At 30.9% G+C, this 14,529-nt stretch overlaps 1 protein-coding gene across 1 annotated transcript; it reads left to right on the top strand.

The window, feature by feature from the left end:
* Positions 1-5,488: 5,488 nt before the first annotated feature.
* LOC102622193 (hypothetical protein) lies at positions 5,489-9,227 on the top strand. Its single transcript, XM_006487497.4, has 7 exons — positions 5,489-5,785; positions 6,477-6,648; positions 6,803-6,852; positions 7,368-7,668; positions 8,097-8,285; positions 8,380-8,562; positions 8,763-9,227. Exons 1-7 carry the CDS (start codon positions 5,604-5,606, stop codon positions 9,006-9,008), a joined length of 1,323 nt encoding a protein of 440 aa, XP_006487560.2. The 5' UTR covers positions 5,489-5,603; the 3' UTR covers positions 9,009-9,227.
* Positions 9,228-14,529: the final 5,302 nt, after the last annotated feature.

Genomic DNA, 14,529 nt, shown 5'->3' with positions numbered 1-14,529 from the left:
AAAAAGAGAAGGGGGGAACACACCTCTACACACCTTCTCTTCTCTTCTTTCCCCTCAAACTCTTCTTCTCATCTCTCTTTGTAATATATTTTTAATCAATAAAATTAGTTTTATTTCAATTTTCAAATTCTATTTTTTTTAATTATGTGTTTTTCAATTTTAATAATTTCCTTTATTTCAAAAATGTTTAGCTAAATATTCATTGTTAGGAAAAAGTGAAACTCTTAGTAAAAATGTGGTTTAATCAAATTCTATTTTTAATTTTATAAATTAAATTATTTTCTATTTAATTTTATCCATATTTTATATTTTGAAATTTTGATTTATTGTAGACAAACACGGGAGTTTGGCACAATGAATTCTTAATATCTTAGTATAAAGTATAATAAAATGGTATTTTGATTTATTGTAGACAAATTAAGTTTTGGTACATTAAGTTCTTAATCCATAATAAAATAAATGGGAAAATAATTTTAATTTATACAATTAATCTTTTAGGAAATAAAATAAAAATAAAAACAATTTGTTAAATTGTATTTATTACTAAGAGTAGATCCATAACCCTAACTAATTTAATTTCATAATTTTTCTTAAATTAAATTACATATTTTTATTTTTTTGATAAATTTAAATAAACAAATTAAATTATTTTTCTGAGAATCGATCTCGGACTCATTAAATTATAATATAATAAAACACTTTTATACTTAAAACTTGAAAGTTATAAAACACTGTTAAATCGTATCAATAATGCCCGTCGTTTCGGGTTAAAGTTAAGCAAATATCCTTGGAATAGAATAGTGCATATGGCTTGGGCTTGGGCTTTGATAATAGGCACGTAATTCATAATAGGACTAAACAACTTTTATGTCTTTATAGGGACAAGAACTCATTCTCTAGTACAGCACCTAATATTTGACTTTCTTTATTTCGATCTAATACATTATTAAAGCAACCCCACCTACCACTAATGACAATATCTTGTATGGGAATTTTAAAAAAATTAAAATACAATAACATCTTTTGTATCACCCAAAATATCCTGATGATTAAACTAATTACATCAATTTCAACCTTTTTTTTTCTAAAATGAAATTATTCTACTGCTTAAATCTGATCAAATAGTATGATAGACGGAGATCTTTCAATTTACGCGTCGTTTTATATCTCTATTTAATTAAAAAGAAAGAAAAATCTCTAAGCTATTATGGATAAATTTAAAATTCCTCCCTTATAATTCACTATTTTTAAATTACTTTTCGTATTTTTAAAAATATCAAATTATCCTTACTTTTTGAAAAGATAAAGGAAAATTGGGTTGATGATTTTTTTTATTTTTAATAAAAAAATTACAGAGTAAATTAAGATTCTAAAAAATAAGAGAATAATATAAAGATAGTCAACTTATGAATGAATAATCTAAAATTAACTCTTAAAACATTATGTATTAAAATGGGTGCAAAATGGCAAATGATCATCTGAGTAGTTGGGATTTCTAACAAAAAAAAAACTTAAAATTATTAAAATTTATTATTCAATTAATAAATGCCATGTGATTTGGATAAAAAATTTTGGATAATTTTAAAGATAATTATCTCAAATAAAAACATATCTTGATCCTCAAAATTTAACCACTAATGTAATTCAACCATTAACTTTTTTTTAAAATGTAATGTTAAACACTTTTTTTAATTTCTTTTTATTTCTAAACTTGAAATGCTTAGAAAAGGGGGGCAAAAAAGTTTCTCTAATTTTACAAAAAGGAAATTATGAATGAATCACCCTCTTATATCAAAAGTTCATATAACTAGGATTGGACATCGGATTGGATTCCGATACGTTTGATTCGATCCAATCTGAACAAATTCAAATTAAATTCAGATTTTATCCAAAATCCGATCGGATGTAATTTTTATTATTCAATCGGATTTGATTCAAAACGGATCAAATTCAGATTGATCCGAACTCAGATTGCACTACTTATTGAAAAATAAAATAATTTAATATAAAAGCCAATTAACAAAATCTTTCAGTTCGTCATCATTATCTCTTCAAATCATCAATGAATCAAGCTCTAACACCTCTCAATAATAGCAACAAGAATGGACGTCTCCTTCAACATCAACCCATCATCGTCAATTTATCATCATTCGCCGAAGCCCACTCCCGTAAATACAACCTCCTCCATATAACTATAAGCAACTCAAGCTTCAACTTCCTCACCCTCTCCCTTTGCCTCTTCCCTCCCTCGTTGACTTCTTCCTCATCCTCCTCCCCGTCCTCACCATCCTCACCGCCGTCTCCTCCATCTCCATCTTTACCTCCTTCTCCAACAAGTACTACGCCAGCCACATAGTTGCCATCGTCCTCACCGGCATCTTCCAAGGCTCTGTCTCTGTCACGATACTCTTCTCATGGCGCTGTCATTCTCAAATACACTGATGCTCTCTCTATTTTGATCTTTTTCTTGGAATGGTCATGCTTGCAATTAGGGTGTGTTTGGGATTGCGGTTGGGCAGAAGTTACAGCACTAGATTATTTAATAAATACTAATTGTTATAACTTAAAAATTATGTTGATATAATTTTTTATTTATATGATGTAAAATTTATTATATTTTTAATAATTTTATTAAAATTATTATTTTAAATTTATATTTATTAAATATTATTAAATTTTATTTTATAATTATAATTTTTTTTTTACAACAGCTGTGATTTAAAAAGTATAGCACCTCAATCTCAAACGCATCGTTACTTTCTTGTTGAGGTGCCATGCTTTTGTTGATGGAAATAACAGTGGAGACGCTAACACAGTAGGTTTCTTGAGGAGGATTTGAAAGCATCATTCCAACCGATCTGAAAATCACCAAATCCGAACTTAGCCAATCGAAATTCGAATATATCCAAAATATTCATCCCGTTTGAATCTAATCCGATTTATTTCTGCTCGAATTTCAAGTTTTATTGGAATCAGATGGTTTTTTTTCTCAATCCACTCCACCCAAACTCCAATCGGATTAATCTGATCTGAATCCGAAGTTGCCCAACCCTACATGTAACCACTAAGAAATTATAACAATTATTCTAGATCCTTTTATCATTCAGACACTTTTTGCGAAAAGGACTGTGAGCCCCAAAGTTTGGAAAAAAAAGACTTAAAACTTGTTAATGTTTCAAATATATATATATATATATATATAAAATTCTCTTTTTATTAATAAATTCTGTTTATTTTAATACTAAATTTATTTTTAATTTAGAATTACTATTATATACCTATAATAAATAAATTAATATATTGACTTAAGAAATGTTACGTGTATAATAAAATCAATAATTTTTATTTAAAACTTAAAATTAAGATATAATTATTTTTTGCCCAAATTATTCATTATTTTTAGAGTGAAATTTTAATTTTAATTTTATCCATTATTTATTATTTTTTATTGTGAAGGGTATATTGATAATTTAGAATGGATAACTTGGGCAAAAAGGTAATATATCTCAATTTTAAGTTTTAAATAAAAAAATTATTTATTTTATTATACACGTCATCGACGACATGTCTTAGGTCACTATATTGATTTATTTATTATAGGAATATAAAAGTAATTATAAATTAAAATAAATTTATTATTAAAACAAATTGAATTTACTAATAAAAATGGGGGTTATATGTCTTTTTTTATTATGTTAAAGGATGATAACATGACCAGAGTAAAATAAGTATTTTGTCCAACTATGTATAACCAAAAAAAAATTATCTCTAAATCACAAATCTTCATAAAAAAAATTTTACTATCATTAAAATTTCAGACAATTTCTCTGCTCTTTTAATCTTTAACTATTCTAAAATAGCTATTATTCTTTGCAAAATCTAAACAACTGTTCAAATTAAATTAAGGGTAAATTCAATTTATTTCTTAATTAGAATAATAATCTTTAATATACCTCTCGAAAGTATGAAAATTTCAATTTATTCTCATTTTCATTTAGAATATGATATCAAATAAGAGACACGTTGATGACTTTTCTTATTAAAAAAAAAACAATTCTAAGGAGATTGGTGAATTGAAGTTTGCCCTAGAAAGAATTTAAAAAAATCCTTGACCCTCAGTAAATGCTTCTACTTCCCTCAAGAAATAGTCAAAATACGATGAACAATTGAAGATGCTTAATTATTTACTAAAAAGAAATGATATTGTATCATGAAAATGATCCAACCCGACGAAGCCAAAATAAAATGCGGTTTACCTCTCTGTGTCTCCACCACCACCTGCCCTTTGGCGACAGCTGAAAGCTGTCTTTCATTTCTCCCAACCAACACTCTTAACCTAGGACTCTTTCTTTGTATTATTTTCGGAGCCTGATTTTTTACAATTTTTCCTAAGGAAGATATAATTTGTTCATTTGTATCAATCAAGTCCCCAATGCCTAATGAGATAAGTCGACAGCTGTAAGTTCTCGTATAATATTGATTTTTAGATTTCTGACTATCACAATCTTTGATATGTTACGTTAACAAAAACGAATTTAATAAAAGAACTCTAAAAAGAATTTCAATCATTTTAATAAAAAATGTATGGGATTGTATTTAAGATGAGTTTGTGTGTTACGTATTCAAATTTGGATTGCTTAAATAAAGTTCTTACAAAGTTACTTGGTTAAATTTAGGTGGGTAAACAAATATAACCACTTGAAAATTTCTTGGATAAGCTGGTGATGGCATTTTCTTTTTTTAAAAAAAATTGTACAAGAAGGAACAAAATTAAAATTAATTTTTTTAGTCCCATACTTCTCCCAAAATTCAAACTTAGATGATAAACTAAAGAAAATAAGAATATCAAAAAATAATTTGGTCTATTTATTAATTATATCAAATTAATAAATTTATAATTTTATTAATTAGAGTCGCATTTTCTAATTTGACAGTTAATTTCATAACAAAGAAAAAAGACAATAAAAAAGTTATAGTTTTCTGCCCTTCTACTTTTATTTAGCTTTTTATAAGTAAGATAAGATAAAAATAATGATTAATGGTTGAATACGAGATCTTTGTAATTGTTAACATAATATATTGTAGCATTAGTATATCACATATTCAAACTATAATCAATTTTATCTAAGTATAACAAAAATAATTTTAAAAATATAAAAATATATATTATTATTTAATTTCATATAAAGCAAGTCAATAGATATGCTTAGTTGAATAATTGATAGTGTTAAAAATAGGTTTACATGTCAGAGATCTCAAATCTAAACCCAATAATGTGATTTTAACTTTGAAGGCGATTTTGAATCTTTTAATTTGTGTCAAATCGATTAATGAGAACGTTCATCAAAATAGCGCCCCTCGAACATAGGGACCTAATGGACATAAAAGAACAACATATAACCTTCTTGAGAAATAATAAAAGTTTAAGGAACCCAAATTAATTACTCTATTATCAAATTTCAATTTGTCTATTAATATCATTTTTCAATATATAAAAAGTTGGTGGCATTGCGGTTTCTTCGTTTGTATCGTATTTGGTTGAAGCTTACAAATCGTCTCTCTTTATTTCTGAGTTTTTAGATTCAAGGATCAACGAGTCTTTAATGGCGACCATTTTGAAGCTTACAAATCCAGCTGTTTCTTCATCATCTTTGAAACCCAGATCATCATCATCCTCACTGCCTAAATCTTTGATCAGCCTTCAAACCAAAACTGGGTTCAATTCAAAAGTTGCATCTTCTCAGTTGACCCTCAGAAATAACCACCCTTTGAAGGCCTCTTTGGTGTAAGCTTCCATTCTTTTATTTTTAATTTTTTATGATATTATTTATATTTATTTATATATTCATTTATCTGTATTATTTTTGCGATTTTGACTTTTATACGTATCTCTTTCTTTTTTCTTGATGTTTTGTTTTGATTTCATTTTATGATTTTTTTCAATCTAATTTCCTTGACACTCTTATGGGTGATTTAGGGGAAAAACTTTCGTTGCATGTGCAGATACCTTGTTAGTTTCTTTCCAATTTTTACTGCTATTTTGCAAGATTTGTTAACCAGGGGATCATAAGTTGTATCATATCTTGTAGTGTTTACGTTTCATGCTGTAGTTTCATCTGATCTTATTATTATCATTATTATTATTGGAGTAATGATGCTAGAGCTGCAAGCTCTCTGTAGAAAATGGTGTGGCATATCATTATTGAATACTGGTTGAATAAAAACTCAAAATCATGAAACTAAATCACAGTGTTTTCTGTTCAACAATAATATTACAACATCAGTTTGTAAGAGTTTCTGGCTCTAGCATAGGTGAAATGTAATTGAAAATAAATTAATTTTCGTTTTTGGGTTTTGCTTGATCATGGTGTTTCTGTATGATATCTGAGTTTATAATCATTAAAAAAATGTAGCTTTTGAAATACATTTGTGATGTGTACCTCCACATACCATACTAAATTGGAACTTGGTTGCAGTGTGAAATGTTCCCAATCTGGTGGAAATGGAAGTAGTGCAAAGAGGACAACTCTTCATGATCTCTATGAGCAGGAAGGGCAGAGCCCTTGGTATGATAACCTTTGCCGCCCCGTCACAGATTTGCTTCCGCTCATTGCAAGTGGTGTTAGAGGTGTTACCAGCAACCCTGCGGTAACTATTCATATTTTCTCTTTGTTTTCATTACTCTTTAATAAGTGATAAATTTAAATTTGAAACTGCAGATTCATAGCTGGAAACTGTCTCTTTTTTAGTTTTAGTACGCCTAATCTTGTACGTTGAGCTGTTTAAAATTTGTATTGTCCAGATTTTCCAGAAAGCAATATCTTCATCGAATGCTTACAATGATCAATTTAGGTATGGAAGAATTTTAATTCCAAAGTTTTGCTATAATTAGATTATGATAACAAAATTGAACTCCATCTTGTCTTTGCTCTATGAGCCATTTGCTGTATTGAACCATGAACGGATATTATCTTTCAGGAAAGAGTAGGGAAAACTAAAAACGCGTTAAGATTTATGGACTTATCCTATTGGATTATACCAAATACTGATTAAACCGAAATGAAGGATAACATAACTATAAGTCACTGCAATGTTTGACGATTATGAAGTACAAAATTATTTTTGGAAACTTGCATTTGTATTTTAATGATTGTCAATGACAAGCACTGTTACATTCTGCTTATGTGGCCTGACAGTTAAAACTCATAAGCTCAGCAGCTCAAAAAGAGGAGAGGGAAAAACAATAAATGGGGCTTGTCTGTGTTTGCTGGTTATTGGTGTTTGGAAGTTGATTTCTGTTCAGAAATTTAAAATTGTCTTGCCAGCTAATCTTTATATTTTCAATAAAAAATTACTTGAAACTACAGGGAACTTGTACAATCTGGAAAAGATATTGAAGCTGCATATTGGGAACTTGTGATTAAGGACATTCAAGATGCATGCAAACTTTTTGAGTCAATCTATGATGAAACCGATGGCGGTGATGGCTATGTTTCTGTCGAAGTTTCTCCCAGACTCGCTGATGATACCCAAGGGACCGTGGAGGCAGCAAAATGGCTTCACAAAGTGGTTAATCGCCCCAATGTATACATAAAGATACCTGCCACAGCTCCTTGCGTTCCTTCTATCAAGGAAGTTATTTCGCAGGGCATTAGTGTCAATGTGACTGTAAGTTCATTCTATGAATCCTTTCCCTTTCTTAGACCATGTTACCAAATAATGTGTAGAAGCCGACTTGACTTTAATTATTCGATGCTGGTGAGTTGGCTATTACCACGAGTAAGATTTTGATTGTGCAGACTATACACTATTGATGTTAGAAGTTTATCTTATAGGATTTACAGTTCTTGGTCTTGGGGATTTTTGACTTTTGTCTTTATGGACTTCTTGTCCCTCCTCTATGTACATTTCCTACATCTAATATACTTATTTTGTTTCTGAGCCAAAAAAAAGAAAAAAAAAAAGAAAAAGAAAAAGAAAAAGACAGAGGATATAGGTTTTTGGCTTCTGAGACTCTTATGTGTTTCTTCCATGTTAGATCAGAATTCCTCTGTTGTAGGCATCTGACATTCAAATTGTGTTATATTCATGTACAGCTCATATTCTCCCTGGCTAGATATGAAGAAGTCATTGATGCTTACTTGGATGGCCTTGAGGCTTCTGGGCTGAGTGACCTTTCCAGAGTTACAAGTGTTGCATCCTTTTTCGTTAGTCGAGTAGACACCCTTATTGACAAAATGCTTGAAAAGATTGGAACCCCAGAAGCCCTAGATCTCCGAGGAAAGGTATCTTCATTTCAAGTCCATGTTCTTATCTTTAAGGGCCTAGCAACCTAGAACGTAAAATTATGCTAATGGCATGACATATTAACTGTTTTAGGCAGCAGTAGCTCAGGCAGCTCTAGCATACCAGCTGTACCAGAAGAAGTTCTCTGGTCCAAGATGGGACGCTCTTGTGAAGAAAGGTGCAAAGAAGCAGAGACTTCTGTGGGCCTCAACCAGTGTAAAGAATCCTGCCTACCCTGACACTCTATATGTTGCTCCTCTCATTGGACCTGATACGGTGAGCCCTCATATGTTTTCATTAATTATTTATTGAGTGTCTTAGTAATTCCTGTACATTCTCTCATGCAGAAAATCTTTAGTTTAACCTATTTCTGAATGTAGAGGTTCATGGTTTGCAACATTAATATGCTGATGAATACTGACATTATTATGTAACAAATTCTCATTTTATTGTTGTGGCTGATTTCCCTGTTGCAGGTTTCAACCATGCCAGACCAAGCTCTCCAAGCATTTGTTGATCATGGTGCAGTTTCAAGAACAATTGACTTGAATGTTTCTGAGGCTGAAGGCATTTACAGTGCACTGGAGAAGTTGGGAATTGATTGGAACTACGTTGGCACTCAACTCGAACTTGAAGGGGTAGATTCTTTCAAGAAGAGCTTTGATAGTCTGCTGGATACCCTGCAAGAGAAGGCAAACTCTCTCAAGCTGGTTAGTCTGTAAACTGTAATTGTTTTTTTTTTTGCTTAAAACCCACTTGGCGCAGCTGCGCTGTGCCCTCACCTATGTTTTTGGAGAAATTTTCACCAAGAATGCAGCGCAGCTGCCCCAATCGGACTCTTATTTTCCGTTGTGACTGAAATAAATCTAGTGGGTTTTCAATCCCCTTCTCATAATCTGTATGACAATAATTATTATGTATGATAAGTGTTTTAGTGCCAACTTCTAGTTTGTTAAGGTTTTATCTTGTGTAGTTGTGCTGGTTTGTCCTTAATTCTACTGTATCCGGCTTTCGTATAACATCTGAATGTTAAAAGTAAATTGTTGTATGTGTATATACATTTTTGGATATTATGTTACTACAAAGTGGAACATGTAAGGAAATCGTGATTTCTTCCTATTTCTGTCTCAGTAGTTGAAGGGTGTGCTTGTAGCTGCAGGCAATTATGTTGCTATGTAGAACATCTAGTATTTGAGATCGTAGTTGTGAATGAACAGATTGAGAGGAAATATTTTTTGTAAATTTTTGTTGAGAGAGTTTCTGGTTTGAAGGTAACAGTTACACAACGGCATGGAAATTGAGAAATTGTCCAAATGAATTTATATATGGCTTATGGCATTATGATAGTGTTGTTCATACTGCTCTACAGTGCACACAATGCGAAATAATCGCATGGGAATCATCTTTAGCTAGCTAGTGTTGTAACTGTATGAATTTCAAGCAATTTTTGTAGAACTAGGGTAAACTTGGAAATCTTCATGGCTAAGTTGATGACCTACGTACTTGGCTACGTCATCATTAAAGTTAATAATTTTCTAAGAGGCCCATTAACGGGAAATTTGTGAGAATAGCCACAAAATTTAAAGATTTTTTAAATTTGACCCCTCTGATTTTTCTTACATAATTAGTCAAATACTAGTATGATGAAATGGTCTGTTTGAGGAGGATGATAGCAGGTGACTTCCTCATAAGTCTTTCTATAGTTTTGTTTTAAAATTTGTTTCAAATTTTGTTAAAAATAATTTTGATGATATTGGTGTAGGTAAGTTGTTTGTTGAGAAAAATGAGTTAATATTAAAATTACGCAAAGTTAAAGGGATAAATTTAATTTAGTTTCAAGATTGCAAAACCCATGACACGTTTTGAAGCCCTCTGTTCTTCAAAATCACGTAAGTAGCATATTCGAACAGTAAGAGATTCGAATGAGGAGAATGTTCATTGGGTAGTGAGGAGATTGAGGAGATTTGACAATATACACACTTTTTAATGAGTTGTCTTGTGGTCTTCGTCAAACAAGGAGCGAGATTGTTGGTTATGTTATTACTAACAAATTTATTCAAGAAAAGTAAATATACATTCTGAATAAAATTAGAGTAGACATACAGTAGGAATACGGTGTCCAATGAATATACCAGTAGGCAAATTGGGCTAAAGAAGTTGGCTTTGAAATAATAAGAGGAAAACCCATGGAGTCATACAATTTACTTTTCAAATACTCTCATATTTTGACCAAAGTAAATGAAGGTACCATTACTTATCTTGAATTGGATGGAAATGATAATTTTTTATTCTATTTTATAGTTCTTGAATCTTGCATCAAGGGTTTTTTATGCAGTGCATCAAGCCAGTGATTGTCGTAGGCGACACTCATCTAAAAGGGCTATGTTTGTAGCAACATGCCTGAATGGAAATAATCAACTATATATGTTAGTCATTAGGGTCCTAGATTCAGAAGACAATGATGCTTGGAAAAAGTTTATAACAAAGTTAAATTGATGATTGGTGATAGGTCAAAGTTAGTAATTATCTCTAATCAACGCACTTCGATTAAAAGAGTTATTTTGAAAGTACTTCGCTTTGCTACCCATGACGTTTGCTTTTACCATGTGAAAGATAATATAAAGTCAAAATTTAGATTGTCCAAAATTGTTTAGGATGAATTTGAGTTTATGATGAATTTGAGCTCGCCTTTATAAAAGCAGCAAAAACATATGTAGACGAAAAATTTAAAAAACAACTTGGAAGGTTGTGGATGCTCTACTTAGGTGCAGCTGATTACTTAGATATTAATGTGGATACGTGTAATTAGGTATGGTCTAAGTTCAAAGGTAGGAGGTATAATATTCTCACCACCAACATCACGGAGAGCATGAATTCTTTCATGAGGGAACAACAAAAATTTCATATTACTCATCTTGTTGATCACTTAAAAAAACATTGCAGCAATAATTTTATGATTGAAAAATTGTGGTTGAATCGATGAGCACTCATCTAATAACGTGGGTAGATGAAATAGTTGCTGATAAGAGAATATTGGTCGAAAGAATAATCGCTCATCCTGTGTCTAAGTAACAATTCCATGTTTTGGGTGGTGGTATTAAGAAGGGTCATTTAACATACGTAGCAAGACTTGCTTCTGTAGAGTATTTTAACTTGATCAATTTGTCTATACTCATGCAATTATTGAAAGGATTATATAAGCCTTTGTTTTCATTTTTACACTAAGGAATAATTGGTGACAATTTATGCACAATCAGTACAGCTGGTTAGCGATGTGGCATCTTGGGAAATTCTAGAGGACATCCGAGAGAAGAAGATTAACCTACCAGTAGAAGCACCACTGCCTCGTCGTCGTCTAGAGCTCAAAATATCTTTTGTAGGTGAGGATGTAAACCGAAGACTTGTGAAATGTGGGTGGAGCAACGAACCTAGCCATAATCGCAAGAAATGTAAGAATCTCATTATGTCTAATCCAAATTAGTAGTATAGTTTCAAGTGATTATGTATTTTGAACTCTATTTTTAGTGTATTGCACAATTATATATGATCAAATATTTTCTTTTACTTATTATTGTAAAATAATTATTTAAAGAGGTTTGGGCTCATTTGTAACTAAAAATATCGGTATAATTTTTAGATTTTTTATTATGTAACCAGCTTGTAATATAATAATAAAAAATTGTATCTGTTTATGTACATTCAGATAAAAAAAAAAAAAATCCATACATCAACATTCGAATGACTATAATAGCTTACAATCTAACATCGCTATTAATGTATTGCTCATGGCTACTGCTAAAATCAAGTCTGAGTTTGAAGATTAAATACATCGTAAACATTAACATAAAAAAATGTTGCAATTGCCACTACAAGGCCCTTCTCATGGCCCTTAACTAGTATGATTTTCCAAGGGTCGACACTCCTTAGCTCAGGTCGGATATTGTAAAATCTAACATTTTTTAGCGATCAAAGAAAGATGAATGCAAGTGGCTTAAATAGATCCTTGTACATTTTAAAATCGCAAACTGCCACCATTGAATCATAAATCGACACCTTCTTGTTATAAAGGTCAACTCTGGCTAGCATCCAATGGTCACTGCCTAGATTCATTAGAGTAAATACCTACATATAAAAATTTTCACAAATTTATAGTCTTTGTTACATTGGGTTGTGTAGCAATACACATCACATTGATGTTTGTGAATAGTTTCAATATGATGTCTTACCTCCCATCAATATAACTATTTAAGTTGTTGCTATATTGTAATGAATCGATATCATACTTATTGTTGTCCTCTAATTGCTTCAAGAACACTAGTAGATATATTACATGAAAAAATAATTAACACGACTTCAAAGCATTAGAGGATAAGAAATTAAATCGATGATTATAAGTTTTATAAACTCATTAACCAAAAAAATGTGTTTGTATTTATGAAACTCTGACATAAAACATTAGCATATTGCTTTTGGTTCTCAGTAATCAAGTGAGATACTCATGGATATGTTGTGGAGGAATAAAAACATATCAATTTAGAACAAGAAATAGTACACAAGATCAACGAAACATTGAGAAGTAACACTTAAAACACTTACCTTATTACCTAGCCATCCCATTGAAGCGTGACCCAAAAGTATTTAAAAGAAGTTGCTGAAATACTAGCTATGCAACCCCAAAAGCGGGGTGAATTGAGTTTCTAAAAATTATGGAGTATTTTAAATAAAAAATTTAATGCAAAGATAAAACAAATAACAAATAAATAACAACAATAAAATGTAAAGTGAGAAGGAAAAGAGAATTGAACACAAGATTTTTATGTAGTTCGGTAAACTCTACCTACATCTACGCCTCCAAGATCTAAGGCTTTAAAATATTTACCATTGACTTCCAAAGTGTCAATCAACTTTTACAACTTGAGATTATCCAAAACCTCTTAACCCAAGTGTTTTCCACACTTACAATCACTATAGTTTGATATAGAAATGAAGGTTTACATAGATTGCACTCTCACAAGTGTATGTTTACAAATAGTAGCTCAATAATGAATCAATATATGCAGATAAGCAAGATAAAAGATCAAGGTAGGTTGTATAAACTGATTTTTACTTAAAAAACTTGTTAAATTTGATTTTAATTTGAGTTTATATAGTTTTGACAAGCAAACTAGTTGTTATTGACTCCTTGGAGACTTGTTAATCGTTGCTAAAATGTGGCGGTTAGCTGCCATGCTGACATGATAAGTTACTATTACAAAATCAAATTTGAAATTTTGCCCAAGTAGTTTGCTGCTAGATTTAGTCGGCTAGTCGCTGCATTTCTGTACCTCAAGTGGTTGGCTGCTACAAATTAAGCGGTTAGCTGCTATTGTTAAAAAATTTATAGTAGTTTTGCCCCAAAACTTTTAGAAATTATACTACAGTCCAAAATATTTTAAACTTTGCAAATAGGTATATTTCTAGAATTTGAAACAACGTTTTATTGATATCAAAGTTTTCGAAACATTTTCATTTTAGTCCATTGTTTTGAAAAACAACCAATTTAATAAAATTACTTGTCTTATAATTATGAAAAATGATGACTTATTAAATAAAATCTTGAGCTTTTAAAATGTTAAATCATGCATATATTAAATCATACCGGCTTTACAAGAATTATAGTAATAGAGATCACTTTGAGCTAATAATCTTAATATTCATCCTTGATCGTGCTGTTGTCCAGTGCGTGTCTTGAGCCTGATAATGCTTGAATGAATTTCACCCTTCAAGAACTAGTGAGATTGTGAAATATACATTTATCATTTTACCCTTAATATATGGTTTGTTATTATCAAAATTACAGTTTGTATAGCTTTTTAGGTTAACAATTGCGCGACTTTTGGATGGTATGATCCATTGTGATTTTGCCAACAAACAACTGATTGAACTCATCAAATAGCCTTGGATCTTCCAGTCCTTTAAGTGGATTTATATCCACACTCGCTCTTTCGTCGATCTCACGATATATTATTTCAAGGGTGGGTAGAGGCATGATACTCCTTACTTTCTTGAAATGAGGAATAAAGTAAGGATTATTAAAGACATACGAGGGCATATAAGAATGTCCAAACTTATTCCATGAGGCACCTCATGAGGATTTGCACGCTATCAAAATTTAGGTGATGTGAACCTCACAAAGATATGTGAGGCCCTATACTCAATGAGTCCATTTGCTAAAGATTGTTCTAATTTAGATTCAAATAACCA

The sequence above is a fragment of the Citrus sinensis genome, chromosome 8, assembly GCF_022201045.2.
Source record: "Citrus sinensis cultivar Valencia sweet orange chromosome 8, DVS_A1.0, whole genome shotgun sequence".
Classification (NCBI taxonomy): Eukaryota; Viridiplantae; Streptophyta; class Magnoliopsida; order Sapindales; family Rutaceae; genus Citrus; species Citrus sinensis.
The sequence above is the reverse complement of the archived record's forward strand: the minus strand, read 5'-3'. Positions and strand labels throughout refer to the sequence as shown.

Excerpts from the sequence above, each read along its gene's own strand:
- LOC102622193 (XM_006487497.4), top strand. The coding sequence starts at position 5,604 with ATGGCGACCATTTTGAAGCTTACAAATCCAGCTGTTTCTTCATCATCT. Across the intron at positions 8,286-8,379 it reads CCCTAGATCTCCGAGGAAAG|GCAGCAGTAGCTCAGGCAGC; the intron begins GTATCTTCATTT and ends TAACTGTTTTAG. Across the intron at positions 8,563-8,762 it reads CTCTCATTGGACCTGATACG|GTTTCAACCATGCCAGACCA; the intron begins GTGAGCCCTCAT and ends TCCCTGTTGCAG.